At 43.5% G+C, this 27971-nt stretch overlaps 1 protein-coding gene and 1 pseudogene across 1 annotated transcript; one reads left to right on the forward strand and one right to left on the reverse strand.

Annotated features, from left to right (window-relative positions):
• Window positions 1–94: 94 nt before the first annotated feature.
• Window positions 95–4980, reverse strand: LOC138097564 (voltage-dependent anion-selective channel protein 2 pseudogene; annotated as a pseudogene).
• Window positions 4981–15775: 10795 nt separating this feature from the next.
• On the forward strand, window positions 15776–25944 carry LOC138073146 (intelectin-2-like). Its single transcript, XM_068964656.1, is given in 8 exon segments — window positions 15776–15787; window positions 16015–16078; window positions 16674–16784; window positions 17726–17973; window positions 18297–18455; window positions 18861–18981; window positions 20270–20373; window positions 25792–25944. Coding segments are annotated over 8 exon segments (972 nt in total).
• Window positions 25945–27971: the final 2027 nt, after the last annotated feature.

A 27971-nucleotide genomic window follows, 5' to 3' on the forward strand; every position in this document is an offset into this window, starting at 1 on the left:
GTCCACACTTTTAAAATACAGTTCTTTCGTAGATTATCCTTTGATTATCCTTTTGATGACTGGGGATCAGGAGAGGGAAAATGAAGCCTACTGGTCACAGGGGAATTGTATCAAGACCCATCTTCTGATATCTCTTCCTAGAGGTTTCTACATTTAGATAAACCTCCCACCCCAGAGAAACTCCAAGTTTATGGCCTCCGACAGTAATGCTCTTCCTGTTTACCAGAAGACACGTCAACTTCACACCAGACACACCATCTAAATGTAGCTCATTCCATGTGAACCAGAATTGTTGACTTTTGCAGAAACAGAAGTAATGGGATCCAACTGATATTTAGCTGGAATACCCACATGAGTGCAGCTGATACCTAGTATCCAAGCAACATTCACTTGACTGTCAAGATCTTCGTATTCTTTTTGTTAAACTGGTCCTCCAAATTCTGTCCCCCGAATCACTCCGTATCATGCAGCTGGAAGTCCCCAGTCCTTCACTGCATTGCAAAGTTATTCCTTGTCAGGTTGCATTTGGCACTGTACCAGGTCATGGGCTGGAACCCAGCAAGCCAGCCCTCACAGTCAAAACAGCCCTCACCGTCAAAGAGAGCTGAATCATGGATCGCAGGTCCAGCAAAATCCAAGTTAATATCACAACCAAGGTTTATTGACTCTCTCTTGTAAGAAGACTTGATTTTGCCATTTCTCTTTACCGTGTTGGTGAGAGAAGGTAGTACCAAACTCAGATTCAGGCCTTGACAAATCTGGTCTTCATTTTACTTTGATTCTGCTCTCAGAGTGCCATCAGTATTGCACGGCTCTGTGATGGGTCATGCAGGATGGATACTGGCTCTAGCTGCCAGGCACGTGGCCCGTGTCTGTGTTAGATGATCCAAATGTTGAGAATGTCGTGGCAGTGCGTGATTTTGTTTCCACATCCAGACAACCCCAAACCAGTCCTCCCTTGAAAATGTCTCTGACAGATTTTCCAATGTCACCTCATGACAGAGCATGAGGAACTCCGCCCATGGAAAAGGTCGTGAGGAAGGAGGCTTGGCATTCGCAAAGGCGTGATCAAGCCTCAGGAAACCCCCTGTTCCCGAGCATCTACCCCCAAACCCGAATCTGTTTTATGCTCTCACGTACACCTCTGACTTCACGGGGGGCTCTCCCCCATAACCGTTTCTCTCGGAGAAGGAGTAAACGTGCAGCTCCAAGGCAATAAAAATTCCTGGGCGTGACAAGAGTGTTTCAGCTTACGGACTCCTCTGAAGGTTATCTAGCCTGCCTGTATAGGTTCGTCCGGCCACATGTCATTGTTTACAGCCTCCCAATCTGAGAGGCACGAGATGTTTTAGACTTACTAAAGGCAAATTCTTTTGGGGAGCTGGAAATTATTAGTATAGTGGGTTGGTTAGGAATTATATTGGCGAAGGGTTTTTCATTTGTTGTGTCAATAATTGCTGCTAATTCCCTGCTCTGGGTGGGACAAGGATGTCTCGGGTCAAACCTCTCTGCTAACAGACTAGCTTGTGTGACAGGATTATCCATACTCCTGCCACTACCCACATGATTGTTTACTACCTCTCAACCATAAACAGCACAGAGAGTTTTGGAGTATTTTGAGAGTCTTAATTAGCATAGGGCTTTTTCTTCTTGTTGAGTCAATGATTGCCACCAGGCCTCCATATCCTTAGGCACCTGGGAATATATTAATCAATGTATTTGGACTATAGAAAAGGAAATATAGTAGTTTTTAAGGTTAGCAATACTAGAATTTTTGAGTTAATGAATTTTCTCTTTTGTAATAGATCACTGTGCTTTGTTATAAATCACTGTGTCCTTGTTATGTAAAAATGTAACTTTATCACTATCTTAAGACTAAACAGATCTTAAGGGGAGCATTGGTGGAAGGATTTTCATTTGTTGGGCTGATGTTTGCTGCTAAATCTCCATGTTCCCTACCCTTATAATGAATATGACTAGCATATAGGAAGAAGTAATTATTAACCTTTAAGCATATAGGAGAAATAAGCATTAACCTTTAAGATTAATCATGTTAACCTTGGGTTAAATAAATTCCTTTCTTGATTGTAACTCACTACAACCTCACCCTATAGGAATGTAACTTAATTTGGAGGGTGGTGCCTGGTTTAAGAAAAAACACCCTTGGAAAAAATAATTTTTTGGTTATCAGAAAGAAAGGATCATAAAATCCCGAAGACCTTTTTATGTGAAGCACCTGATTTTGATAAAGGTCAGGACTGCTGACCCCCGTGTGACTCTGTATTCATCCCTATGTGTAACAAAAGGTATATAAGCAAACCCAAAAATAAAGAAATGGGATCAGTTTCCGGAAAGACTGATTCCCCCATGTCACTTCCTTCTTGTTCCCGTTCTCTCTGGCTGAATTCCCATCTGGATTCAGCCTCCTTTTCTCCACTACACTATCTCCTACTACACTATCCGTTTCTAATCTCTCTCTATATCTGTAATTAAATATGTATTTTTCCAAAGATGCCAACGCCGTCCCCACCTTCGAATTCCCTGGATCCACCGGGTCTGGACCCCGGCAGTTTACACACAGCTCAGCGTGTAGGTCTCAATGGCAAGACTGTGAGAAGTCATCTGGTGTCTACTGAGGGGGAGCTGCAGCCACAGCTGAGGCCATGGGCTTGTTATGGGCTGGGCGGCAGCTGTCCTCGCTGGAGGGTGAAGTGAAAGCCTTGTGGTTGCTCTTGGCTAAACCTGATTTGAATGGTAGTTGAAAAGTCGCTTGGTCGTGTCCGACTCTTTGCGACCCATGGACTCTAGCCCACCCAGCTCCTCCGTCCATGGGATTCTCCAGGCAAGAATACTGGAGTGGGTTGCCGTCATGTACAATCGACACTTGAACTATGTGTGGGTTGTGGGCCAACTCTCCTCACAGTCTAAAATCTACATATAAATTATAGTTGATCATCTGTACCCATAGTACCTCCATATCTGAGGTTCCTCTGTGTTTGTGGCCAACATCCGCAGATTCAATGAGTCACAAATTGTGTAGTCTATATTATTTAATATTGGAAAAAAAATCTGTGTGTAAGTGGACCAGTCTAGTTCAAACCTGCTTTGTTCCAGGGTCAATTGCATTTCCCTCCCTAGTATCTTCTTTTTTTCACCTCTTTATTAAATCTTTATTCCTTATTAGCTCATTCCTGATTTTCCTTACTGCTCATTTATTTTTCCTTTCTCTACTTATTTTTGTTATTTCTTGCCTTATTTCTCTCTCCACAAGTCAAGGTGTTGCTGAACCGAGATTGAGTCTTATGCCTTGTGTGCAGAAAAACCTGTCTACTGACACATGGTTGTGGTGAAGGAAAGTGCAGCATTTACTGTAGGCGATAGCAACCATGAATTCATTTTCTAAGTCTGTCTCTTCCTATTTTGTAAATAAGTTCATTCGTATAATTTCTTTTTCAGTTCAATTCAGTTGCTCTGTCGTGTCCGACTCTTTGCGACCCCATGAATTGCAGCATGCTAAGCCTCCCTGTCTATCACCAACTCCGGAGTTCCCTCAAACTCACGTCCATCGAGTCAGTGATGCCATCCAGCTGTCTCATCCTCTGTCGTCCCCTTCTCCTCCTGCCCCCAATCCCTCCCAGCAGCAGAATCTTTTCCAATGAGTCAACTCTTCGCGTGAGGTGGCCATCGTACTGGAGTTTCAGCTTAGGATCTTTCCTTCCAAAGAACACCCAGGACTGATCTCCTTCTGAATGGACTGGTTGGATCTCCTTGCAGTCCAAGGGACTCTCAGGAGTCTTCTCCAACACCACAGTTCAAAAGCATCAATTCTTAGATGTAATGGTCATCTGAGTTAAATTTACCCATTTCAGTCCATTTTAGTTTGCTGATTCCTAGAATGTCGATGTTCACTCTTGCCATCTCCTGTTTGACCACTTCCAATTTGCCTTGGTTCATGGACCTAACATTCCAGGTTCCTATGCAATGTTGCTTCGATTCCACATATAAGGGATATGATATTTCTCCTTCTCTGTCTGACTTACTTCACTCAATATGACACTCTCTAGGTCCATCAATGTTTCTGAAAATGGCATTATTTCATCCTTTTTAATGGCTGAGTAATATTCCATTGTGTGTGTGTATACATATATATATGTATGACATCCTATCTATATCTCTGTCTATCTATATCTGTGTCTATCTATCTATCACATATACCTTCTTTATCCATTCCTCTGTGGATGGACATTTATGTTTTTTCCATGTCTTTCCAACATTGTGTAGTCTTGGCTCCTTTATCATAGATTAATTTAATCTGATTAATTAGCTAGACTATAGGTGCATGAGCTTATTTCTGGGTTTTCTATCCTGTTCCATTGAGCTATATTTCTATTTTTGTGCCAGTACCATACTGTTTTGATGACTGTAGCTCTGCAAAGCCTGAAATCAGGGAGCTTGATTCCTACAGTTCCATTTTTCTTTTTTCAAGATTGCTTTGGCTATTTGGGGTCTTATGTGTTTCCATATAAATTTTGAGACTTTTTTTGGTTCATGTTCTGTGAAAACTGCCATTGGTAATTTGATAGGGGTTGCTTTGAATCTATAGATTTCCTTGGGTAGTGTAGTCATTTTGCGAATATTGATTCTCCCAATCCATGATCATGGTGTTTCTTTCCATTTGTTTATGTCTTCTTTGATTTTTTTTTTATCAGCATCTTATAGTTTTCGAAGCACAGGTTTTTGTCTCCTTAAGTAGGTTTATTCCTAGGTATTTTATTTTTTTGATGCAATGGTAAATGGAATTGCTTCTTGAATTTCGCTTTTTGATCTTTCGCTGTTAGTGTATAAAAATACAATAGATTTCTGTGTATTAATTTTGTAGCCTGCAACTTTACCAAATTCATTGATGAGCTCTAGTAGTTTTATGATAGCATCTTTAGGATCTTCTATGTAGAGTATCATGTCCTCTGCAAAAATTGACATTTCAACTTCTTCTTTTCCAGTTTGGATTCCCTTTACTTCTTTTTCTTCTCTGATTGCTATAGCTAACCTCCAAAACTGTGCTGAATAAAGGTGGTGAGAATGGACATCCTTGTCCTGTCTTGTCTTGTTCCTGATCTCAGAGGGAATGCTTTCAGCTTTTCACCACTGAGTATGATGCTAGTTCTAATGCAAGAAAATTAGGGATACCAAGGGAACTTTTCATGCAAAGATGGGCTCGATAAAGGACAGAAATGGTATGGACCTAACAGAAGCAGAAGATATTAAGAAGAGGTGGCAAGAATACACAGAAGTATACAGAAAAGATCTTCATGACCCAGATAATCACGATGGTGTGATCACTCACCTAGACCCAGACATCCTGGAATGTGAAATCAAGTGGACGTTAGGAAGCATCACTATGAACAAAGCTAGTGGAGGTGATGGCATTCCAATTGAGCTATTTCAGATCCTGGAAGATGATGCTGTGGAACTGCTGACTTAATATGCCAGCAAATTTGGAAAACTGACTGGAAAATGTCAGTTTTCATCCTAATCCCAATGAAAGGCAATGCCAAAGAATGCTCAGACTACCACCCAATTGCACCCATCTCACACACTAGTAGAGTAATGCTCAAAATTCTCCAAAGCAAGCTTTAACAATACATGAACCATGAACTTCCAGATATTCAAGATGGATTTAGAAAAGGCAGAGGAATCAGAGATCAAATTGCCAGCATCCACTGGATCATGGAAAAAGCAAGAGAGTTCCAGAAAAATATCTATTTCTGCTTTGTTGACTATGCCAAAGCCCCTGAATGTGTGGATCATAATAAACTGTGGAAAATTCTGAAAGAGATGGGAATACCAGACCACCTAACCTGCCTCTTGAGAAATCTGTATGCAGGCCAGGAAGCAACAGTTAGAACTGGAGATGGAACAACAGACTGGGTCCAAATAGGAAAAGGTGTATGTCAAGGCTGCATATTGTCACCCTGCTTATTTAACTTATATGCAGAATACATCATGAGAAATGCTGAGCTGGATGAAGCAGAAGCTAGAATCAAGATTGCTGGGAGAAATATCAATAACCTCAGATATGCAGATGACATCACTCATGGCAGAAAGTGAAGAAGAACCAAAGAGCCTCTTGATGAAAGTGAAAGAGGAGAGTGAAAAAGTTGGCTTAAAGCTCAACATTCAGAAAATGAAGATCATGGCATCTGGTCCCATCACTTCATGGGAAATAGATGGGGAAACAGTGGAAACAGTGTCAGACTTTATTTTTTGGGTCCCCAAAATCACTGCTGATGGTGACTTCAGCCATGAAAGTAGAAGACACTTGCTCCTTGGAAGGAAAGTTATGACCAACCTAGATAGGATATTCAAAAGCAGAGACATTATTTTGCCAAGAAAGATCCGTCTAGTCAAGGCTATGGTTTTTCCAGTAGTGTTGTATGGATGTGAGAGTTGGACTATAAAGAAAGCTGAGCACTGAAGAATTGATGCTTTTGAACTGTGGTGTTGGAGAAGACTCTTGAGAGTCCCTTGGACTGCAAGGAGATCCAAGCAGTCCATCCTAAGGACGATCAGTCCTGAATATTCATTGGAAGGACTGATGCTGAAGCTGAAGCTCCAATACTTTGGCCACCTGATGCAAACTGACTCCTCGGAAAAGACCCTGATGCTGGGAAAGTTTGAGGGCCAAAGGAGAAGGGAATGACAGAGAATGAGATGGTTGAATGGCATCACTGACTCAATGGACATGAATTTGAGTAAACTCTGGGAGTTGGTGATGGACAGGGGGGCTTGGCGTGCTGCAGTCCATGGGGTTGCAAAGAGTTGGGCATGGCTCAGAGACTGAACTGAACTGAACTGATGATGCTAGCTGTACGGTTGTCATACATGACCTTTATTATGTTGAGCTATGTACCCTCTAGGCCCACTTTCTGGAGAGTTTTATCATAAATGGGTGCTGAATTTTGTTGACAGCCTTTTCTGCATCTATTGAGATGATCATGAGGTATTATTCAAATTATTGATATGGTGCATCACATTGACTGAATTGTTGTTGTTGCAAGTTCCTTGCATCCCTGGGATGAATGCCACTTGATCATGGTGTATGATCTTTTTAATGTATTGTTGGATACAGATTGCTAGTCTTTTGTGGAGGATTTTTACATCTGTCTTCTTCAGTGATATTAGCCTGTAATTTTCTTTTTTTGTGTCGTATCTTTGTCTGGTTTTGATACAAGGGTGACGGTGTCCTCATGAAATGAACTGGGAAGTTTTCCTTTCTCTGCAACTTTTTGGAACAGTTTCAGAGGGATAAAGGTTTGATAACTCTTCCCTAAATGTTTGATACAATTCACCCGTGAAGCCGTCAGGTCCTAGACTTTTGTTTATTGGGAAGTTTTCAATATCAGTGCTTGGTCTGTTCATATATTTTCTGTTTCTTACTGGTCCAGTCTTGGGAGACTGTACCCTTCTAAGAACTTGTCCGTTTCTTCCAGGTTGTCCATTTTATTGGCATACAGTTGTTCACAGTAGTCTCTTAATCTTGGTATTTCTATTGAGTCGGTTGTAACTGAACCGTTTTCATTTCTGATTTTACTGATCTGAGTCCTCCCCCTTTTTTTTTCTTGATGAGTCTGGCTAAATGTTTATCAGTCTTGTTTATCTTTTCAGAGAACCAGCTCTTAGTTTCATTGATCTTTGCAATTGTTTTCTTTGTCTCTGTTTCATTTATTTCTACTATGATGATTCCTTCCTTCTGCTAATTTTCGGTTTTGTTTGTTCTTCTTTCTCCAGTGGTTTTAGGTGTGAGGTTAAGTTGTCTATTTCAAATTTCTCTTGACGTAAGATTGTATTGCTATAAACCTCCTTCTTTGAACGGCTTTTGCTGCATCCTGTGAGTTTTGGATCATTCAGCTTTTGTTTTAATTTGTCTCTAGGCATTTTTTCATTCCTTCAGTGATCCAGTGGTTGTTTAGTAGCATGTTGTTTAGCCACCACAACTTTGGAATTCTCAGCGTTTTTTTCTTGTGGTTTATTTCTAATCTCGTAGTCCTGTCATCAGAAAAGATGCTTGAGATGATTTCGATTTTCTTAAATTTACCAAGGCTCAACCTTTGGCTCTATAAATATCAATTAAGTTCAATTTAGGAAGCAGAGATTAAATAGCTAACATCTGTTGGATCATAGAAAAAGCAAGAGAATTACAGACAAACATGTACTTCTGCTTAATTGACTATGCTAAAGCCTTTAATATGTGGATGAAACAACCTGTGGAAAATATTTAAAGAGATGGGAATACCAGACCACCTTACCTACCTCCTGAGAAATCTGTTTGCAGGTTAAGATGCAACTGTTAGAACCGGACATGGAACAACGGACTAGTTCAAAGTTGGGAAAGGTGTACATCACAGCTGTATATTGTTACCCTGCTTATTTAACTTATATACAGGGTACATCATGCAAAATGCCAGGCTGGATGAGGTGCAAGCTGGTATCAAGACTGCTGGAAGAAATATCAATAACCTCAGATATGCAGATGACATCACTCTTATGGCAGAAAGCAAAGAGAAACTAAAGAGCCTCTTGATGAAAGTAAAAGAGAGGAGAGTGAAAAAGCTGGCTTTGAACTCAACATTCTAAAAACAAAGATCATGGCATCCATTCCATCACTTCTTGGCAAATAGATGGGGAAACAAAGGAAATTGTGAAAGACTTTATTTTCTTGGGCTCCCAAATCACTGCAGATGGTGACTGCAGCCATGAAATTAAAAGACGCTTGCATCTTAGAAAGAAAGCTATGACAAACCTAGACAGCATATTAAAAAGCAAAGACATTACTTTGCGGACAAAGGTCCATCTAGTCAAAGCTATGGTTTTTCCCGTAGTCATGTATGGATGTGAGAGTTGGACCATAAAGAAAGCTGAGCATTTAAGAGTTGATGCTTTTGAACTATAGTGTTGGAGAAGACTCTTGGGAGTCCCTTGGACTGCAAGGGGGCCAAACCAGTGAATCCTAAAGGAAGTCAATCCTGAATATTCATTGAAAGGACTGATGCTGAAGCTGAAGTTCCTATACTTTGGTCACCTGATGGGAAGAACTGACTCATTGGTAAAGACCCTGATGCTGGGAAAGACTGAAGGCAGGAGGAGAAGGGAATGACAGAGGGCAAGATGTTTGCATGTCATCACTGACTCAGTGGAAATGAGTTTGAGCAATCTCTGAGAAATGGTGAAGGACAGGGAAGGCTGGCTTGCTGCAGTTCATAGAGTCTTAAAGAAGAGTTGGACAGGATCGAGTGACTGAACAACAATGAAAATGACAATAAAAAGAGAGCAGGGATGGTATCGTATCATCAGACAAATTAGACTTAAAAATTTGTAAGAGGCAAAGTACATTATTTATTAACAATGGTTCAATATGGCAAGAAGATACAGCAATTAGAAACATGCAATGAACAACAGACTTTCAAAATACATAAAGCAAAGATAGACGTCACTGAAAGAAGAGAGAGTTGTACAATAAGCATGTAACCCCAAAGGGAAAGGGATGGGAGACTTTTTGCAAAACTGTAACAGCCCCTGAATTTTCCTTGTAAGGAGTGAAGGAGCTTTCCCTTATCTTTCTCTCCTTCCATGAGCTTCTTGGAATGAACTGGTCCCTGCCAAGCTGAGAATTTCGCTTGTTTTCTAAATTCTATAGAGTTGCTTCTGTGTCTTTTAGGAGGACAGTTTAGTTGTGCTCCTGCCCAAATACTGGGTCATTAGAGATGAAGACTTTGGTTTTCTCAGGGCTAGATTAGGCTCAGCACAGAATCATAAACTTACCACTTACATAAAATTCATTTACTTCATAAGAAACAATATAAAGTTACCGAATTTGTCAGTTAAAGACTAAGAAGTTAAAATTGACCATCTATAATCCATACCATTTTACATGAAAGACATTAAAAAATTACATTGGAGTATAGTTGATCTACATTGTTGTGTTAGTTTAGGTGTACAGCAAATTGGAAAGAATTTTAACACTAACAAAATAGAAAGGCCATAACAACAGAATAAATATACTTCTTTAGCTTCAATATATCTAGTTCTTGGGAAAAGAATTTTGTATGTTGTATGTCAAGCAATTGAAGTATTATTACCTGCCACAATCTTTAGATGACATTTTGTTAATATTTGATTCAGTTTAAATTCCCCTTATAGTCTCAGTTCAGTTCAGTTCATTTCAGTCGCTCATTCGTGTCCGACTCTTTGCGACGCCATGAATTGCAGCACGCCAGGCCTCCCTGTCCATCCCCATCTCCCAGAGTTCACTCAGACTCACGTTATAAAAACCATGATGCCATCCAGCCATCTCATCCTGGGTCGTCCCCTTCTCCTCCTGCCCCCAATCTCTCCCAGCATCAGAGTCTTTTCTAATGAGTCAGCTCTTTGCATGAGGTGTCCAAAGTACTGGAGCTTCAGCTTAACATCATTCCTTCCAAAGAAATCCCAGGGTTGATCTCCTTCAGAATGGACTGTTTGGATCTCCTTGCAGTCCAAGGGATTCTCAAGAGTCTTCTCCAACACCACAGTTCAAATGCATCGATTCTTTGGCACTCAGCCTTCTTCACAGTCCAACTCTCACATCCATACATGACCACAGGAAAAACCATAGCCTTGACAAGGCAGACCTTAGACGGCAAATAATGTCTCTGCTTTCAAATATACTATCTAGGTTGGTCATAACTTTTCTTCCAAGGAGTAAGCGTCTATTCATTTCATGGCTGCAGTCACCATCTGCAGTGATTTTGAAGCCCCCCAAAATAAAGTCTGACACTGTTTCTACTGTTTCCCCATCTATTTCCCATGAAGTATGGGACCAGATGCTATGATCTTCGTTTTCTGAATGTTGAGCTTTAAGCCAACTTTTTCGCTCTCCTCTTTCACTTTCATCAGGAGGCTTTTTAACTCCTCTTCACTTTCTGCCATAAGGGTGGTGTCTTCTGCATATCTGAGGTTATTGATATTTCTCCAGGCAATCTTGATTGCAGCTTGTGTTTCTTCCAGTCCAGCGTTTCTCATGATGTACTCTGCATAGAAGTTAAATAAGCAGGGTAACAATATGCAGCTTTGACGTACTCCTTTTCCTGTTTGGAACCAGTCTGTTTTTCCATGTCCAGTTCTAACTGTTGCTTCCTGACCTGCATACAGATTTCTCAAGAGGCAGGTTAGGTGGTCTGGTATTCCCATCTCTTTCAGGATTTTCCACAGTTTATTGTGATCCACACAGTCAAAGGCTTTGGCATAGTCAATAAAGCAGAAATAGATGTTTTTCTGGAACTCTCTTGCTTTGTCCATGATCCAGCGGATGTTGGCAATTTGATCTCTGGTTCCTCTGCCTTTTCTAAAACCAGCTTGAACATCAGGGACTTCATGGTTCATGTATTGCTGAAGTCTGGCTTGGAGAATTTTGAGCATTACTTTACTAGCATGTGAGATGAGTGCAATTGTGCGGTAGTTTGAGCATTCTTTTGCATTGTGTTTCTTTGGAATTGGAATGAAAACTGACCTTTTCCAGTCCTGTGGCCACTGCTGAGTGTTCCAAACTTGCTGGCATATTGAGTGCAGCACTTTTACAGCATCAATTTTCAGGATTTCATACAGCTCAACTGGAATTCCATCACCTCCACTAGCTTTGCTCATAGTGATGCTTTCTAAGGCCCACTTGACTTCACATTCCAAGATGTCTGGCTCTAGATGAGTGATCACATCATCATGATTATCTGGGTCTTGAAGATTATAGTCTAAATATTTGATATTGTTCATACACTGGAGTCAATGATTTCTTTGCGAAAAAAGATTTACCTCCCTTTCCCCATGACAGAATCAACCACTTCCTCCAATATATTTTCATAATTTCGAGGCAAGCCTTTATTTTATAATTGATAACATTGCAGTCAAATATTTATTTTTCTCTTATAGCAATTCCCAGGAAAGGGTTGATAGCTTCCCATATCTATAAGCTAATATTTTATATTTTGAGAATGTCAAGGAAATGCATTACTCAATAGATACAGATTAATTGCAAAAGAAAAAGACAGGCATCTGGGAGTAAGAATATTTGGCAACTGCAAGAACAGACTACATGTAGGTCTAAAACCTGGGTCTGCCACCAGGAAGTTGTGACTACAAAACAAGCTTTCAGTAACCCATTGTTGCCGTTGTTCAGTCACTAGGTCATGTCTGACTCTTTGCAACCCCATGGACAACAGCAAGCCATGCTTCCCTGTCCCTCACTATCTCCCAGAATTTGCTCAAACTCATGTCCATTGGGTTGGTGATGCTATCCAACCATCTCATCCTCTGCTGCCCTCTTCTTCTTCTGCCTTTAATCTTTCCCAGCATCAGGGTCTTTTCCAATGAGTCCACTGTTCCCATCAAGTGGCCAAAGTATTGGACCTGCACCTTCAGCATCAGTCCTTCCAAGAACATTCAGGGTTGATTTCCTTCAGGAATGACTGGTGATCTCCTTGTTGTCCTAGGGACTCTCAAAAGTCTTTTCTAGCACCACAATTCAAAAGCATCAATTCTTTGACTCTCAGCCTTCTTTACAAAACAAGCTCTCAGTATCCCAGTACACTGTGATATTCTGTAACGTTGAAATGCTAGTGTACTTACTGAGATAAAATCAGGATGGGCTTTTAAGTGAGAATAGATATGGTAACATTATTTTAAAGGCCTGTAGAATTTTCAGTTTGAAAATTTAATGCAAAGTGATCATCAAGATATATACTGTTACATAAATTCAGATTTCATAGTTTTTAAAAAGCCAGTAATACATGTTATTACCCCAAATATTAGGATTTTGGATATTAGGCACACTGTATTTCAGAATGTCAGTTATAGACACAACCCTTCCTTCCCTGGCCGAGGTTTTTGGACTTTCTAAGGTGTCATCTAGTAGCTACGTATCCTTTTTTTTTTCCCCCATCTACATACCTATCCTTTCGGTAGAGGTCACTGAATATGCCTTTGGCCACATATTCTCAACTGTGTCATATTAGAGACAGTATTCAGCAGAGGATGATACCATGTGTTGATGGCCAAAGAATGAACATCTGGAAGGTGACTCAATCCAAATATGTAGCTTTATTCCCTCAAAGTTTACTAGTCAAATTTTAGAAGTTTGATATCATGTAGCAGCAACATTTCTCAGCTGCTAGGTTGGGTCTGTGTAACTAGTCAGCTTATTCTACATGGAATATGCTGTGCTTAGTCACTCAGTCGTGTCTGACTCTTTGTGACACCGTGAACTGTGGATGTCACAGACTTCTCTGTCCAAGGCGATTCTCCAGGCAAGGATACTGGGGTGGGTTGCCATACCTTCCTCCAGGGGATCTTTCCAACTCAGGGATCGATCCCAGGTCTCGCTGAAACTGACCCTTTCTGCTCACATTATTTGGCTAGAACAAGTCCATGGCCCATTTAACTTCATAGAGAAGTGGCATAGTCTTTCTTGTGCCTCCAGAAAGAAGAGAATTAATCACAGTGAACAACCCAAATGACTACCTGAGAAATTCCCTGATTAAGTGGTTCAGGTCAGTTCAGTCACTCAGTTGTGTGCGACTCTTTGCGACCCCATGAATAGCAGCACGCCAGGCCTCCCTGTCCATCACCAACTCCCCGAGTTCACTCAGACTCACATCCATCGAGTTAGTGATGCCATGCAGCCATCTCATCCTCTGTAGTCCCCTTCCCCTCCTGCCCCCAATCCTTCCCAGAATCAGAATCTTTTCTAATGAGTCAATTCTTCACATGAGGTGGCCAAAGTACTGGAGTTTCAGCTTTGACATCCTTCCTTCCAAAGAAATCCCGGGGCTGATCTCCTTCAGAATGGACTGGTTGGATCTCCTTGCAGTCCAAGGGACTCTCAAGAGTCCTCTCCAACTCCGCAGTTCAAAAGCATCAATTTTTTGGTGCTCAGCCTTCTTCACAGTCCAACTCTCACATCCATACATGACCACTAGAAAAACCATAGCCTTGACTAGACGGACCTTAGTCAGCAAAGTAATGTCTCTGCTTTTCAATATGCTATCTAGGTTGGTCATAACTTTTCTTCCAAGGAGTAAGCGTCTTTTAATTTCATGGCTGCAATCACCATCTGCAATGATTTTGGAGCCCTGAAAAATAAAGTCAGCCAATGTTTCCACTGTTTCTCCATCTATTTGCCATGAAGTGATGGGACTGGATGCCATGATCTTCATTTTCTGAATGTTGAGCTTTAAGGCAACTTTTAAACTCTCCACTTTCACTTTCATCAAGAGGATTTATAGTTCCTCTTCACATTCTGCCATATTAGTGGTCATTTCCCTATGGCTGTAGCAAACAGCAGAGATATATGGGAGATAGGTCAGTCCTCTCTCCATCTCTCTCTTCACCTCTGTCCTCTCTGAAAACAAATTCAGATGGTTGTGACATAGTAGAGTGCACAGGTAAGCGTAAGTTATTAATAACATTCCAGGCCTGGGATTAGATGGTGGTTTGTATGTGTAAGGCATGATGGCTCCTGTATCTTGGACAGCAAAGAGAGATGCTGCTGAAGGCCCAGGAATGAGAGGAAGTAATGTCCTGAACACCAGCAACTGATCCCTCAGAGCAGCCGCAGCAGCAGAGGCGGTGGAAATGAGGTATCATAGGGTCAGTGGTCAGCCAGAGTCTGGGCAGTGGACAGTGCTGAAAGGAGCTGGGCTGGCATGGGTGTGGAATGGGGCTGTAGAACATTGTAAGCAGGTGTAGAACATACCCTGGGGATTGTGGGCTTCAAATGTGGACAAGAAATCTCCTAATACTGGGAGGGAATGAAAGCCAGAGAAATTTCAGTTTACTATGGATGCTAGTTGAACTGAGTGGAACTCCCAGGCTGGTGGACCCTAGCAAGTTACACTGCTCCACTGAAAAGAGTGAATGGTAATTGCACTGTGGTGATATACGAGAATATCTCTATTAATAAAATACAGACTTACCTATGGGAAAGAGCCTTTGCTCAGAAAAAAAGTGTTGTGTAAGTTTGTGTATGAATACAGAGAGAGGGTATATATGATAACATAAACCACAGGTGGATCTAGGTAAAAGCTATATTTGTGTTTATGAACTATTTTTATTTTTACCACATTCTGTAAATTTTCAATTATTTCTAACCCCTAACAAATAAAACAATGAGATGACAGTGTGACATCACATAATTAGGGGTTGGAAAAAGGCCTTAGTAGGATAGGAGAGTATCCATCAGCTTCTCCAGGGGGTGGGGGTGTCAGGGTGGGCTTCATGGAAAAGTCTCAGGAGAGACTGGAAGGATGCGACCTGACGGAGGTGTGTGAGGCCCGGGAGCATCTGACTGAGGCGGGAGCAGCACAGGCTGCAGGGGAGAACCGTGAGGTCCCGTCCATCCCGAGAGGCTGCTATGGAAGGGAGCACCGTGTGAGTGTCGCCTGTGTGACCCAGAGTGCTGCCTCCTGCCCCTCCAGCCAGTCACACAATCCTTCTCATTGCTTGGGCCTGAGGCTCAGGAACCTCCAAAGGAAGAATGCTTGAGGGCGGGGCCTGCAGCCCAAAGTAGGCTGGGATGGGCAGGGCTCATATGCTCAGCACTTTATCTACCTCCGACCTCCCAGCAGAGGCAGTAGCTCGGAGACTGCTCCTGGTTGGGTGCTCTCAGCTCCTGGCATCTGTGAGGAAGGAAGCAGAGAGCTAGCTCTCTGTGCTGAGCCCGAGACAGGATCCCAGTGTGTGGGGAGCCACAATGCCAGCTGAGGTCTGGTCTTGGTCTTAGGGATGGGGAGTTTCAGAGAAAGGAGCCTGTGGCCCCTTAAGGATTTGAGGATTGGATGGGGTGGGGTCTAATCCAGGAGGTTCCAGAGTGCCCAGAATCCCATTACTTTCCATCTGAGTTCTCCTTACTCAGAGAGTTCAAAGAGACAGGATGGAAGGGAGCGAAAGGATGAACCAGCCAATGACCGTGTGCATCTCCTTTCTACTTAGGGGACAGGAGTCAGGTTTTACCTCCTGCTTTTCCTCTCTGTGGCCACCAGAGGGCCGCGTGCAGGTAAGTCACTCAGGAGCAGCAGTTTCATCAGCTTAGATGTGCAGTGGAGCAGAGAGTAGAACCAGGCTGGATGCTGAAGTCCTGGCCTAGAGGGGGAGTTGTGGAGGTGCAGAGAAGCCACACTTTGCAGTAAAATTGAGCTGTGGCCAGAGTGCTGATTGCTGTCTCTCTGGATGTGTGGTCTGAGGCTAAGGCCTGTTCTGGGGCTCCATCTGTGCCTCTGTGTGGCCGAGGGGGCTCAGGGGAGCCATGGTGGTGAAATTGTGCTTCCTTCTAGCGGCTCCTGCTCCTATAGCCTTGGCCTTGGGGTTCCCAGAGGGTGCCTGGTGGTCAGGGCTGTGTTCAGGGAATGCCCTTCCCTAGTCTTCATCCTCCCAATTCCGATGATCACAGTAGGCATAATGAGAGCTTTTGGGTTTAATTCTTCTCCACAATGCAAGTGTTGAGGATGTAGTAGACTGTGGTCAGCGAGTCTCCTGACCCCTGGGGCCTCACAGCCTAGTGATGAGCCTGTGAAGTGGGAAGGGGCTAGGGGCCAATGGCCAAGAAGGCTGGTGTGAGCGGCATGAAACAGAATTATCCTCACATCCTCTAGCAGGGACGCTTTCTGTTGTGAAGAGCTGGGAGGAGGAAATCCGTGCTCCTTACCTGTCTTTCCTTCCAAGAAGCTGAAAGGAAATCAAAGAAAGATGCCATAAAGCAGGTGGTGAGTAATAACCCAACTCAGCATCCTTTCCTTTTAACCACTTTTTAGCTAAACACATCTTGGTCATGGAGATCAAGAAGGGATGTGCCTACCGCTCCTGTCTGCCCTTACTCCAATTCCAGCCTAGGAGATTTCTATTGAGAATGTTGAGGCTTTTGGGTCCAACCTAGTTGTCGGAGACATGATCTTCTGAACACAAGGAGAATGTGGTGTTTCTGGTGAGTCTTAGCCTGATGACTATAGCTCCAGTGAGTGTAAGATTTTTCCCTGCTTGTAAGCTGAGAAGTTAGTTCTGCCCTAGTGTCATAGATTCTGGTAGAAAACACAAGCCTCCAGAGGCAGAGACACAGAGCTTGATTACTCACAATGACAGAAGTAGCCAGGGCATCAGCCTTTTCCTGTGGTGATGTTCTGGGTCCCGTCCCATCCCAGTGATGTGAAAAGGGTCAGGAGATATCTGGCCATGTAGTTTGTTTTTCAAGCAGCTCCTAAACTGGGTTCATCAAGCAAATGTAAGCCTTTTTGGATAAGACAGTTTATTTTCTCTGGGGCTGAGTACAAGGAAGAACTCTGCAGTTAGGGAATCTGAATCTCATATAATGGGCAGCGACCATGCCTGCCCTTACCTCTGAGTTGCAGAGGCCACATCCTGATGTAGACTTGAGATGTGGTCAGGTGTGATTTCTGGCCTCTTCTGGCCAGAAGAAGGCTCTGTCCCGAGGGAGATAGATCTCTGTCTCCTAGGATGTTTGCTCACCAAAGTCTTTGAAAAGGTAGCATGGAACAAAGGCAGTCAGTGTCCACAGAGAACTGTCCTCAACAAGCGGATGTGTGTGGGAGCCTTCAGGGTACATTCTGACTTCCCAGAGTCTTTGTGGTTGTGAGTCTGAGATGGACCCTGTGCTCTCAGACAAGGGGTCTCTGGCTGGTTTCCTCTGCAGATGGCCTATATCAACTCCGCACTGAGAATGGTGTCGTCTACCAGACCTTCTGTGACATGACCTCTGGGGGTGGCGGCTGGACCCTGGTGGCCAGCATCCATGAGAACAACATGCGTGGGAAATGCACGGTGGGCGATCGCTGGTCTAGTCAGCAGGGCAACAGGGCTGACTACCCAGAGGGGGATGGCAACTGGGCCAATTACAACACGTTTGGGTCTGCAGAGGCCGCCACCAGCGATGACTACAAGGTACTGAGCACCCAGGTGGAAAGGATGGGGAGCTGTGTGGCCGGAGCAGAGCCTGTGGAAGGGAGGGCGAGAGACGGGGAGGTGGAGGTGGGGCTGGAAAAGATGACAGACAGAATCCCATGTCTTGAATGACAGCCTCCTCCCACCAAGGCTGTTTGTGTGGTGGGGTCTCATGTCTGCTGGAGGGAAGTGGGGGTCTGGGCACTGCCGGGCACCTCTTCCCTGCAGACCTGAGCTCTCAGCTCCACTGAGGACTGTGTGTGTGGGTCTTTGGCTGGTAGCACCTCTTGGGCTGGTCAGGCTGAGTGTGTGTCCCTCTGCAGAACCCTGGCTACTACGACATTCAAGCTCAGGACCTGGGCATCTGGCACGTGCCCAACAAGTCCCCTCTGCAGCACTGGAGGAACAGCTCCCTGCTGAGGTACCACACCAACACGGCCTTCTTCCGGAGCCTGGGGCATAATCTGTTTGGACTCTACCAGGTACATGGAGCTGCTGGCTGGGGGTTGGGGACCCTGCCTTTGGTGAGCAGGGAGTCAAGTGTTTGGGATGGGGTGTAAGTCTGCTCTGTCCGTATCACTAAGGGCCTCTGCTTGTCTTTCTACTACCTCTGGGTCACTATGAACTAGTGTGCTGACTTTTCCAGAGGAACTGTGAGCCAGACAGGGGAAGAAGCCTAGGGGAGAGGATTGGGGGCGGGCAGAGAGTGAAAAGGACAGAGGTCTTGAGGCTGGTTAGGGTCCTAGCTATAGGTGGCAGGGGGGAAATACACCAGTATTATTCATGCTGATTCCTGAATAATGCCACATGAGGGTATTAAAGCCTCTACTGCCCAGAATGGCAGTATCTCTATTGTTTTCCACAAACTGTATTTTGGATCCCTGCAGAAATACCCAGTGAAATACGGAGCAGGGAATTGCTTGACTGACAATGGCCCAGCCATTCCTGTTGACTATGACTTTGGTGATGCTAAGAAAACTGCATCTTATTACTCACCATATTGTCAGGGTGAGTATCTGCTTCCAAAGCCCAGTCGTCAACCCTTCTCTGCACTCTACGGGAAAGTGTAAATAAGAAAAGTTAATGATCCTTCAGTTCAGTTCAGTTCAGTTCAGTTCAGTCGTTCAATTGTGTCTGACTCTTTGCCACCCCATGAATCGCAGCACACCAGGCCTCCCTGTCCATCACCGTCTCCCGGAGTTCCCTCAAACTCATGTCCATTGAGTCAGTGATGCCATCCAGCCATTCCATCCTCTGTCATCCCCTTCTCCTCCTGCCTCCAATCCCTCCCCCCATCAGAGTCTTTTCCAAGAGTCAATTCTTCGCATGAAGTGGCCAAAGTACTGGCGTTTCAGCTTTAGCATCATTCCTTCCAGAGAAATCCCAGGGCTGATCTCCTGTAACCCTAATGATCCTTAGCATTTATTAAACAAGTACAATATACCAAGCTGTGTTCTAGGAATGTGACATGGATTTTTCTTATGTAGCCATCATGAAAAAACTATAAGCTCAGGCTTCTTAACTAATAACCCGGTTTGATTCTTCTTTTCCCTTAGTTTATTTATTTTTAATTTCCCCTTAGTTTATTTATTTTAAACCAATACCATATTGTGTTGGTTTCTGCCATGCATCAACATGAATCAACCATAGGTATACATAAGTCCCCTCCCTCTTGAACCTCCCACCCCATTCTGCCCCTCTAGGATGTCACAGAGTCCTGGTTTGAGTTTCCTCAGTCACTGTAAGAATCTTTCAAAGTTAAAAGCTAATTAATGTGCACAGGTGAGAACAACTTGCAAAGTAATGAGGAAAATTGTGTTTGTTATGATGGATAGCTGTTACTGTAAGAAGACCTTTTTAAGCATGATCAAGCCACAGAACTTGTCTTTGGTGGGAAAATAAGAGTCATTTTACTTTAAAGTCATGGTAATTGGATGAGAAGTGTGCCAACAGAGACCGATGGCCACTTCTGATCATTGCTTATTCCTGCTGAACCTCTGGAGGTCTTCTTGCTGATCTGTCAGGGGACTCTCATTTCTCCTATGAGCCTTAGACAGACAAGTGACTTTTGTGAGCCCGAGCCTTGGTCTTCTTGCCCCAGATGGAGGGAGGGTCTCTTCTTTCCCTTTTCAAGGCCAGGATACAGCCGCCACTGTGAAAAAGTGCTGGGCTCTATGCCCATAGATTGGCTGTGACCTGACCTGTTGATTTAGGGAATTCTGGGGCCTGTCAAAGGGAAGATATTTCTAGTTCGTCCTTTGAGTCCTTGGCCTTTTCTCTGCTTCTTCTTTTCCAGGAGAATTTGTTGCAGGATTTGTCCAGTTCAGGGTGTTTAATAATGAGAGAGCAGCCCATGCCCTGTGTGCTGGGGTGAGAGTCACTGGCTGCAACACTGAGCACGTGAGTCTGGGGATGATCCCTGGCTTGTGCGGGCGAGTGTGTGTGTGTGTATGTTTGTGTGTGTGTGTGTGTATGTTTGTGTGTGTATGTTTGTGTGTGTGTGTGTACCTGTCTGGGATGTTTCATGGAGCTTGCATTTTTACTCTTTTCTGGCATTTTGTAGACATACTTTTTAAATTGTAGCTATTATTTTTTCAATTGAGATTCAATTGATCTATAACATTATATTAGTTTCTGGTATATAGCATAGTGATTTTATATTTTTATATATTATGAAATGATTACTGTGACAAGTCTAGCCAACACCCAGCACTACTCACAGCTGCAAATTCTTTTTTCTTGTGATGAGAAGGTTTACCATCTACCTTCTTAGTAACTTTTCAGTGTATAATATAGTATTAGACTAGTGGCACTCTGCTCTACATTACACCCCCAGGGCTTATTTTATACATGAAGGTTTGGAACATCACTGGTGGTCCAGTGATGAGGACTCTGGAATTCCGCTGTTGTTGGTGTTCAGTTGCTAACTCATGTCCCTCTCCTTGTGAGCCCATGAACTGCAGCATGCCAGGCTTCCCTGTCCTTCACTATCTCTCAGAGTTTGCTCCAGTTCATGTCCATTGAGTCAGTGATGCCATCCAGCCATCTCATCCTCTGTCGTCCCCGTCTCCTCTTGCCCTCAATCTTTACCAGCATAGGGTCTTTCCCAATGAGTCAGGTCTTTGCATTAGGTGGCCAAAGTATTGTAGCTTCAGCTTCAGCACCAATCCTTTCAATGAAAATTTAGGGTTGATTTCATTTAGAACTGAGTGCTTTGCTCTTCTTACTGTCCAAGGGACTCTCAAAAGTCTTCTCCAGCATCACAGTTCAAAAGCATCAATTCTTTGCTTTGCAGCCTTCTTTATAGTTCAGCTTTCACATCCATAAATGATTACTGGAAAAACCACAGCTTTGACTACAGGGACCTTTGTCAGCAAAGTGACCCTTTGCTTTTTAACACACTGTCTAGGTTTGTCATAGGTTTTCTTCCAAGGAGCAAGCGTCTTTTAATTTTGTGGCTGCAGTCACTGTAGTGATTATGGAGTCCAAGAAAATGAAATCTGACGCTGTTCCCACATTTTCCCTATCTATTTGCCATCAAGTGGTAGGATCAGATCCCATGATCTTTGTTTTCTGAATGTTGAGTTTTAAGCCAGTTTTTTCACTCTCCTCTTTCCCCTTTGTCAAGAGGCTCTTTAGTTCCGCTTCACTTTCTGCCATTAAAGTCATGTCATCTGTATATCTGAGGTTGTTGACATTTCTTCTGGCAATATTGATTCCAGCTTGTGCATTATGAAGGCTTGCGTTTTGCATGATGTACTCTGGGTATAACTTAAATAAGCAGGGTGACAGCATACAGGCTTGATGTACTCCTTTCCCAATTTTGAACCAGTCCATCATTCCATGTCCAGTTCTAACTGTGGCTTTTTGTCCTGCATGCAGGTTTCTCAGGAGGCAGGTAAGGTGGTCTGATATTCCCATTTCATTAAGAATAGTTCACAGTTTGTGGTGATCCACACAGTCAAAGGCTTTAGCATAGTCAATGAAGCAGCATAGGTTTTTTTTTTTTTTTTGAAATTGCCTTGCTTTCTATGATCCAGCGTTATGTCGGCAATTTGATCTCTGGTTCCTCTGCCTTCTCTAAACCCAGCTTGTACATCTCTGGAAGTTCTCAGTTCTCATACTGCTGAAGCCTAACTTGAAGGATTTGGAGCATATCTTGCTGGCATGTGAAATGAATGTAATTGTAGGGTAATTGGATCATTCTTTGGCACTGCCTTTCTTTGGGATTGGAATGAAAACTCACCTTTTCAGTCCTGTGGCCACTGCTGAATTTTCCAAATTTGCTTGCATAATGAGTGCAGCATTTTAACAGCATCACCTTTTAGGATATGAAATAGGTCAGCAGGAATTCCATCACCTCCAACTTTGTCTGTGGTGATGCTTCGAAGGCCCTTAAGGCTTTCTTATCTCTCCTTGCTATTCTTTGGAACTCTGCATTCAGATGGGTCTATCTTTCCTTTTCTCCTTCGCCTTTTGCTTCTCTTCTTTTCTCAGCTGTTTGTCAGGGCTCCTCAGCAACCATGTTGCCTTTGCCTTTCTTTTTCTTTGGGATGGTTTTGGTCACCACTTCTGGTAAATGTTACGAACCTCCATCCATAGTTCTTCAGGCACTCTATCAGATCCAATTCCTTGAATTTGTTTGTCACTTCTGCCGTATAATCATAAAGGATTTGATTTAGGTCAAACCTGAATGGCCTAGTGGTTTTCCCTACTTCTTCAATTTGAGCCTGAATTTTGCCATAAGGAGCTCATGATCTGATCATGATCAGCTCCAGGTCTTGTTTTTGCTGACTGTACAGAGCTCCTCCACCTTTGGCTGCAAAGAATATAATCAGTCTGATTTTGGTACTGACCATTGGGTGATGTCCATGTGCAGAGTTGTCTCTTGTGTTGTTGGAAGAGAGTGTTTGCTATGATGAGTGTGCTCCCTTGGGAAAAGTCTGTTAGCCTTTGCCCTGCTTCATTTTGTACTCCAAAGTCAAACTTGCCTATTATTGCAGATATCTGTTGACTTCCTAGATTTGCATTCCAGTCCCCATGATGAAAAAGACATCTTTTTTTGGTTTTAGTTTTAGGAAGTCTTGTAGGTCTTCATAGAATCATTCAACTTCAGCTTCTTTGGCATTAGTAGTTGGGAGATAGACTTGGATTGCCGTGATGCTGAATGATTTGCCTTGGAAACGAAATGAGATCATTCTGTCATTTGTGAGATTGCGCCTAAGTACTGCATTTCAGACTCTTTCATTTATCTGAGGTCTACTCCATTTCTCCTAAGGGATTCTAACCCACAGTAGTAGATATAATGGTCATCTAAATTAAATTCTCTTATTCCCATCCATGTTAGTTCACTGATTCCTAAAATGTCCATGTTCACTCTTGTCATCTCCTGTTTGACCACATGGACCTAACATTTCAGCTTCCTATGCAGTATTGTTCTTTACAGCTTTGAGCTTTGCCTTCACCACCAGATACAACCACAGCTGGGTGTCATTTCCGCTTTGGCTCAGCCTCTTTGTTCTTTCTGGAGCTATTTCTCCATCTTCTCAATAGTATATTGGCCAGCTACCGACCTGGGGGGGTTCATCTTTCAGTGTTATGTCTTTTTGCTTTTCATACTGCTTATGGTGTTCTCAAGGCAAGAACTCTGAAGTGGTTTGCCATTCCCTTCTCCAGTGGACTACGTTTCTCAGGCCCTTATTAGCAGGGACATGTGCTTTAGCCGCTCAGCGTAGCTGGATGACATGCTCAGTGCCCTGGCTGTGCTACTGCTAGTCCACACCGAACGTTTAAACCTTCACGGGCTATCAGATGTCGGTCAGTACATGGCTGGGGGTAGAGGCAAAGGCCCTGCTGAAGTGGTTGAGAAGTGGGTCTGGAGCAGGCTGGAGCGGATGCTGGAGAACTCCCAGGAGCAGGGGGCACTAGCCTTCACCACTGCCGCTGGCCACCCTGGAACCAAGAGTCTACCGTGGAGCTGTTCCGCTGCCGGCATCTTCATATTTATATTCCTGATGCTTTGAAGATCAATTTCCCACGGTAGGGGGCCCAACTGGATCCCTAGTTGGGGAACTGAGATCTGTAACATGCGTGGCATGAACAAGAAAAAAGAACTGAAAGTTTATACCTTTTGACCACTGGACATAATTTACTGTATTGAAGTTCAATATAAGTATATTCTCATAATAAGTATATTAGCATTTTTATGTTGTGTTTAAGAAGCATTTCTCTTTGTTGAGGTCACAAAGACATTCTCAAATATTCTTAGTAAATTCTAGAAGTTTAGGTTTTTGTTTTTTTCCAGTCTTGTAGAAGAGAACACCATAGGTGTGTTGGCTGGAGGCTGGAGGGGCAAGAAGAAGAGGCTGTCAGAAGTATGGGGGGAGAACATTCACTTAGGCCTTCTTCCTTTCATGCCTGTCAGTCTAAGAAGTGTGACCCTGAAGGATGTCTTCATTTCCCCCGTCAAATATGTTTGCCCATTTGTCAGTCAAAGTGAGGCAACTGTGTCCTCATGAAAGAGCCCTTAGGTTATGATTCTGAGGATAATGCAGGTGTGGGCCCTGGGAGTGGGGTGGGATGTGTCGCCCCCGACATTGGCTTCCATGGGGCCTTATCGTGTTGATTCGTGCTCATTTGCATGTACCCTTGCAAGCACTGATTCCGTAAAAACACATGATAGGGTACCCACAAAGTGCTTGATATTAGACATGCAAAGCTGACAGTCATTTTACGGCAATCAGACTGAATGGGATGGAGACATAAGTGCACGATTGCAATGTGGTGTCACCTGTGACAGCAACATAAACAAGGGGCCCGGGGCGCAAAATGTAGGAGCTTCTACCTCTAATGATGGCACAGAGCTGATTCTCCAAGTTGGTGACATTTTCGTTGAATCTCCAAAGCTGTGTGTAGAGTTCAGCAAGTAACAAGGGCAGAAAGATGGCTGTCTAGCATGAGTGACTAGCGTTTTCAGAATCACTGGTGTTTGAGAGACCATGGGGGTGTTGAAGGGCCCTTGAGCTGTCGTTTGCTTTTGGAGCGTCTTGTGCATTTATTTCGAAGCAGGAGCCGAAGCTGGAAAAGTCCAAGGAGGCAGGGTAAGCAGGGCCTTTTTCCATTCTGTCCAGGGTATAGATTTCATGTGGTAGAAGGTGTGACTCATAGGAGGATTTTGAATGAAGGAGTGACCTGACCTGCTTTGATGTTTCTAATATGATGTATAACCAGGTGGAGGACACGGATCCAAGAGCAGGGGAATTAGGGGCAGGGAGGCAATGAGGCAGGTGTAAAGCTGCAGATGTGAAATGCTGAGGACCTGAGCCAGGGTGTTCAAGGCCAATAAGAGAGAGAATTAGCTTTGTGTTGCTCAACTGGAGTGTCAGATCTAGCGATATGTAGATGGAGACATGCGGCTGCAGTTGCTGTGGGGTTTCAAGCACAGACAATATGGACCTGACTTCCGAGATTTAGGAGTCTCTTGACAATGTATGATTATGCTGCTACTAGCGGAAGTCATAGGAGAGGATGAGCCATCATCAGGGACTGTGGCGTGGCCAGAACCGTGGGGAATAGCATTTGGGAGAATCAGTTGAGGGAAAAGGGTGAGCTAAAAGGCCTGAGAATAAATATGAAGGAAGGTAGAAAGGGATTCAGGAAAGAACATGATTTCAGAGTCCACTGGAGGGAGGATTTCTGGCAGGGGAGTGGTCAAGGCCAAGCAGGAGGAGGACCAAAGATTCCAGGGGATTTAAAGATTAAGATCTCCATGGTGTCCACAGCCAACCCCTCACTATGTCTTCTCTCTCTGTCCCCCAGCACTGCATCGGTGGAGGAGGATTCTTCCCAGAGGGCAATCCCTCGCAGTGTGGGGATTTCTCTGCCTTTGACTGGGATGGATACGGAACTCACCAGGGTTACAGCTCCAGCCGGGAGATCACTGAGGCAGCTGTGCTCCTGTTCTACCGCTGAGACTTGAATCTATGAGATGTGGAACCCAGCTCCTAAGTCCAGAAACTCAGAGTTGGAAAAATACTTCCATTTTCTCCAACAAGGAAAGGAGAATAAATTACATCATTTGTGACTCTTAAGTTTTTTTGAATTCTTTTTACAAATTGACTGACCCCTGGAAGCTGTATTAAAATAATGCCTCTTATTCTGGTGACTTTTGATTTAGACTTTCTGAGTTGGGAACTCCTAGTCTCAGGTCCCAGAACACAAGTTTGCCCGTCTTTCTTGGCAAATCCTGAGTAAGACTGAGGAGCAAGGCAAAATTTTTCTCATTAATTTTTCCTGCCATATGGTTATTGGCTAGTCAAATCAAGCTCTCAAAGGAAACATAATGAAGAAAAGATGAATATTATTTAGATTCTGTAGGAAAAAAGTTGGATAGTTGAGAGTACCCATTTCCTTTATTTCTCTAGCTTTGACAGTTAAGACATTGTCCCTAAAATGATTCCAGTATGAACTGCAATGTGTGTGTGTTGGGGAGGGTTGTCTCAGCTCCAAGAAATGCACTGACAGCTAGGTGGAAGTCGTACAATTCCACTGAGTGTTGACCCAGTCTACTATGAGAAGTCCTCAGATCCCACGTGTGAATGGCTCAGTCCTTGGATCCGCCCCCTGGATCCCCCAATTCAGACACCAGTTGCAAGTCCGGAAGGACTGGCTATATATTTGAAGGTCCAGTGAATCCCTTCTTTGGTTCCACTAATTTGTTAGAGTGGCTCTCAGAACTCAGAAACAACTGGTGAATGGTGTATTATAAAAAGATAAAAACTGGGAGCTGCCCTATGTAAGAGATGCTCAGGGTGCAGTATGGCGACAGTGTAAGGAGATGCCATGCCCTTTCAGTGCATCACCAATCCCGATTCTCCTATCTGTTCTCCAATCCAGAACCCTCTGAACACACTTCTTTGGGTTTCTTTTCTTTTTTAACAAAGTCTTCATTACATAGGCATGATTGATTTAATCATTTACCAGGTCAATTGTTTCCATCTCCAGCCCTTCTTCCCTTCAAGAGGGTAAGGGTTTGTAGTACTGATAGTTCTAACCCTTTCAACATGTGGTTAGTCACCTGGCAACCAGCCTACCTCCTTAGGTGTGATCCAAAAGTTACTTCATTCACATAACACAAGAAACCTTTTTTTTTGTTTTTGTTTTTTGCCTTTTTGCTCTGATCACTTAAGAAATCCAAGAGTTTTAGGAACTCAGTGCCAGAAACACAATGAAAACAAAATTGAAAAAAAAAAAAAAAGAAAACAAAATTGATAGTTCGTGTAAATCAGTATCACACTCCCCAAGGTTGTGAATGGCAGGATCTGGGCTCCCGTCGTCAGTTGCTTACTCAACAACAGAGCCACACATTGAATCAGGTCTCTGCATGAGAATCCTAGGGATGGGGGGAGCCTGGTGGGCTGCCGTCCATGGGGTTGCATAGAGTTGGACACAACTGGAGTGACTTAGCAGCAGCAGCAGCAGCAGCAGCATCTGTACAATGTGAATTCGATGACAGCAGTTCTGGCTATGAGCCGAGTGCAATATTTTATTGTGTTTTGTTCAAAACGCAAATCTGATCATAACTTTCCTCACCTCCCATCACTGTACTCTTTCTCCATTGCTCCTTGTGGATTAGAGCAGTGATTCTCAAATAGGGTGGGAGATGGAGATGAAGGTGCTGTTGTCTCTCAGGAGGATTGCCAGATTTAGCAAATAAAAAAAAAGAAGACTCACCTACACTTAATTTGAGATAAATAATGAATAATGTTTTTAGTATTAAATGTGTCTCCCACAATATTTACCTGGAGACTACCCCCAGTGAACACCTGGGAACATTTGGAGACATTTTCTGGACTGGGAGGTGATGCTGTGGGGCTGGAGTGCCGCTGGATAGAGGCCATGGCTGCTGTGAAACACCGTCCGTTGCACAGGACCCCTCCCTCAAATGGAGAGTGATGTGATCTGAAATGTCAGTAGTGTGTTTGAGAAACCCTGGACAC

Source organism: Capricornis sumatraensis, chromosome 2 (genome assembly GCF_032405125.1).
Source record: "Capricornis sumatraensis isolate serow.1 chromosome 2, serow.2, whole genome shotgun sequence".
NCBI lineage: Eukaryota > Metazoa > Chordata > Mammalia > Artiodactyla > Bovidae > Capricornis > Capricornis sumatraensis.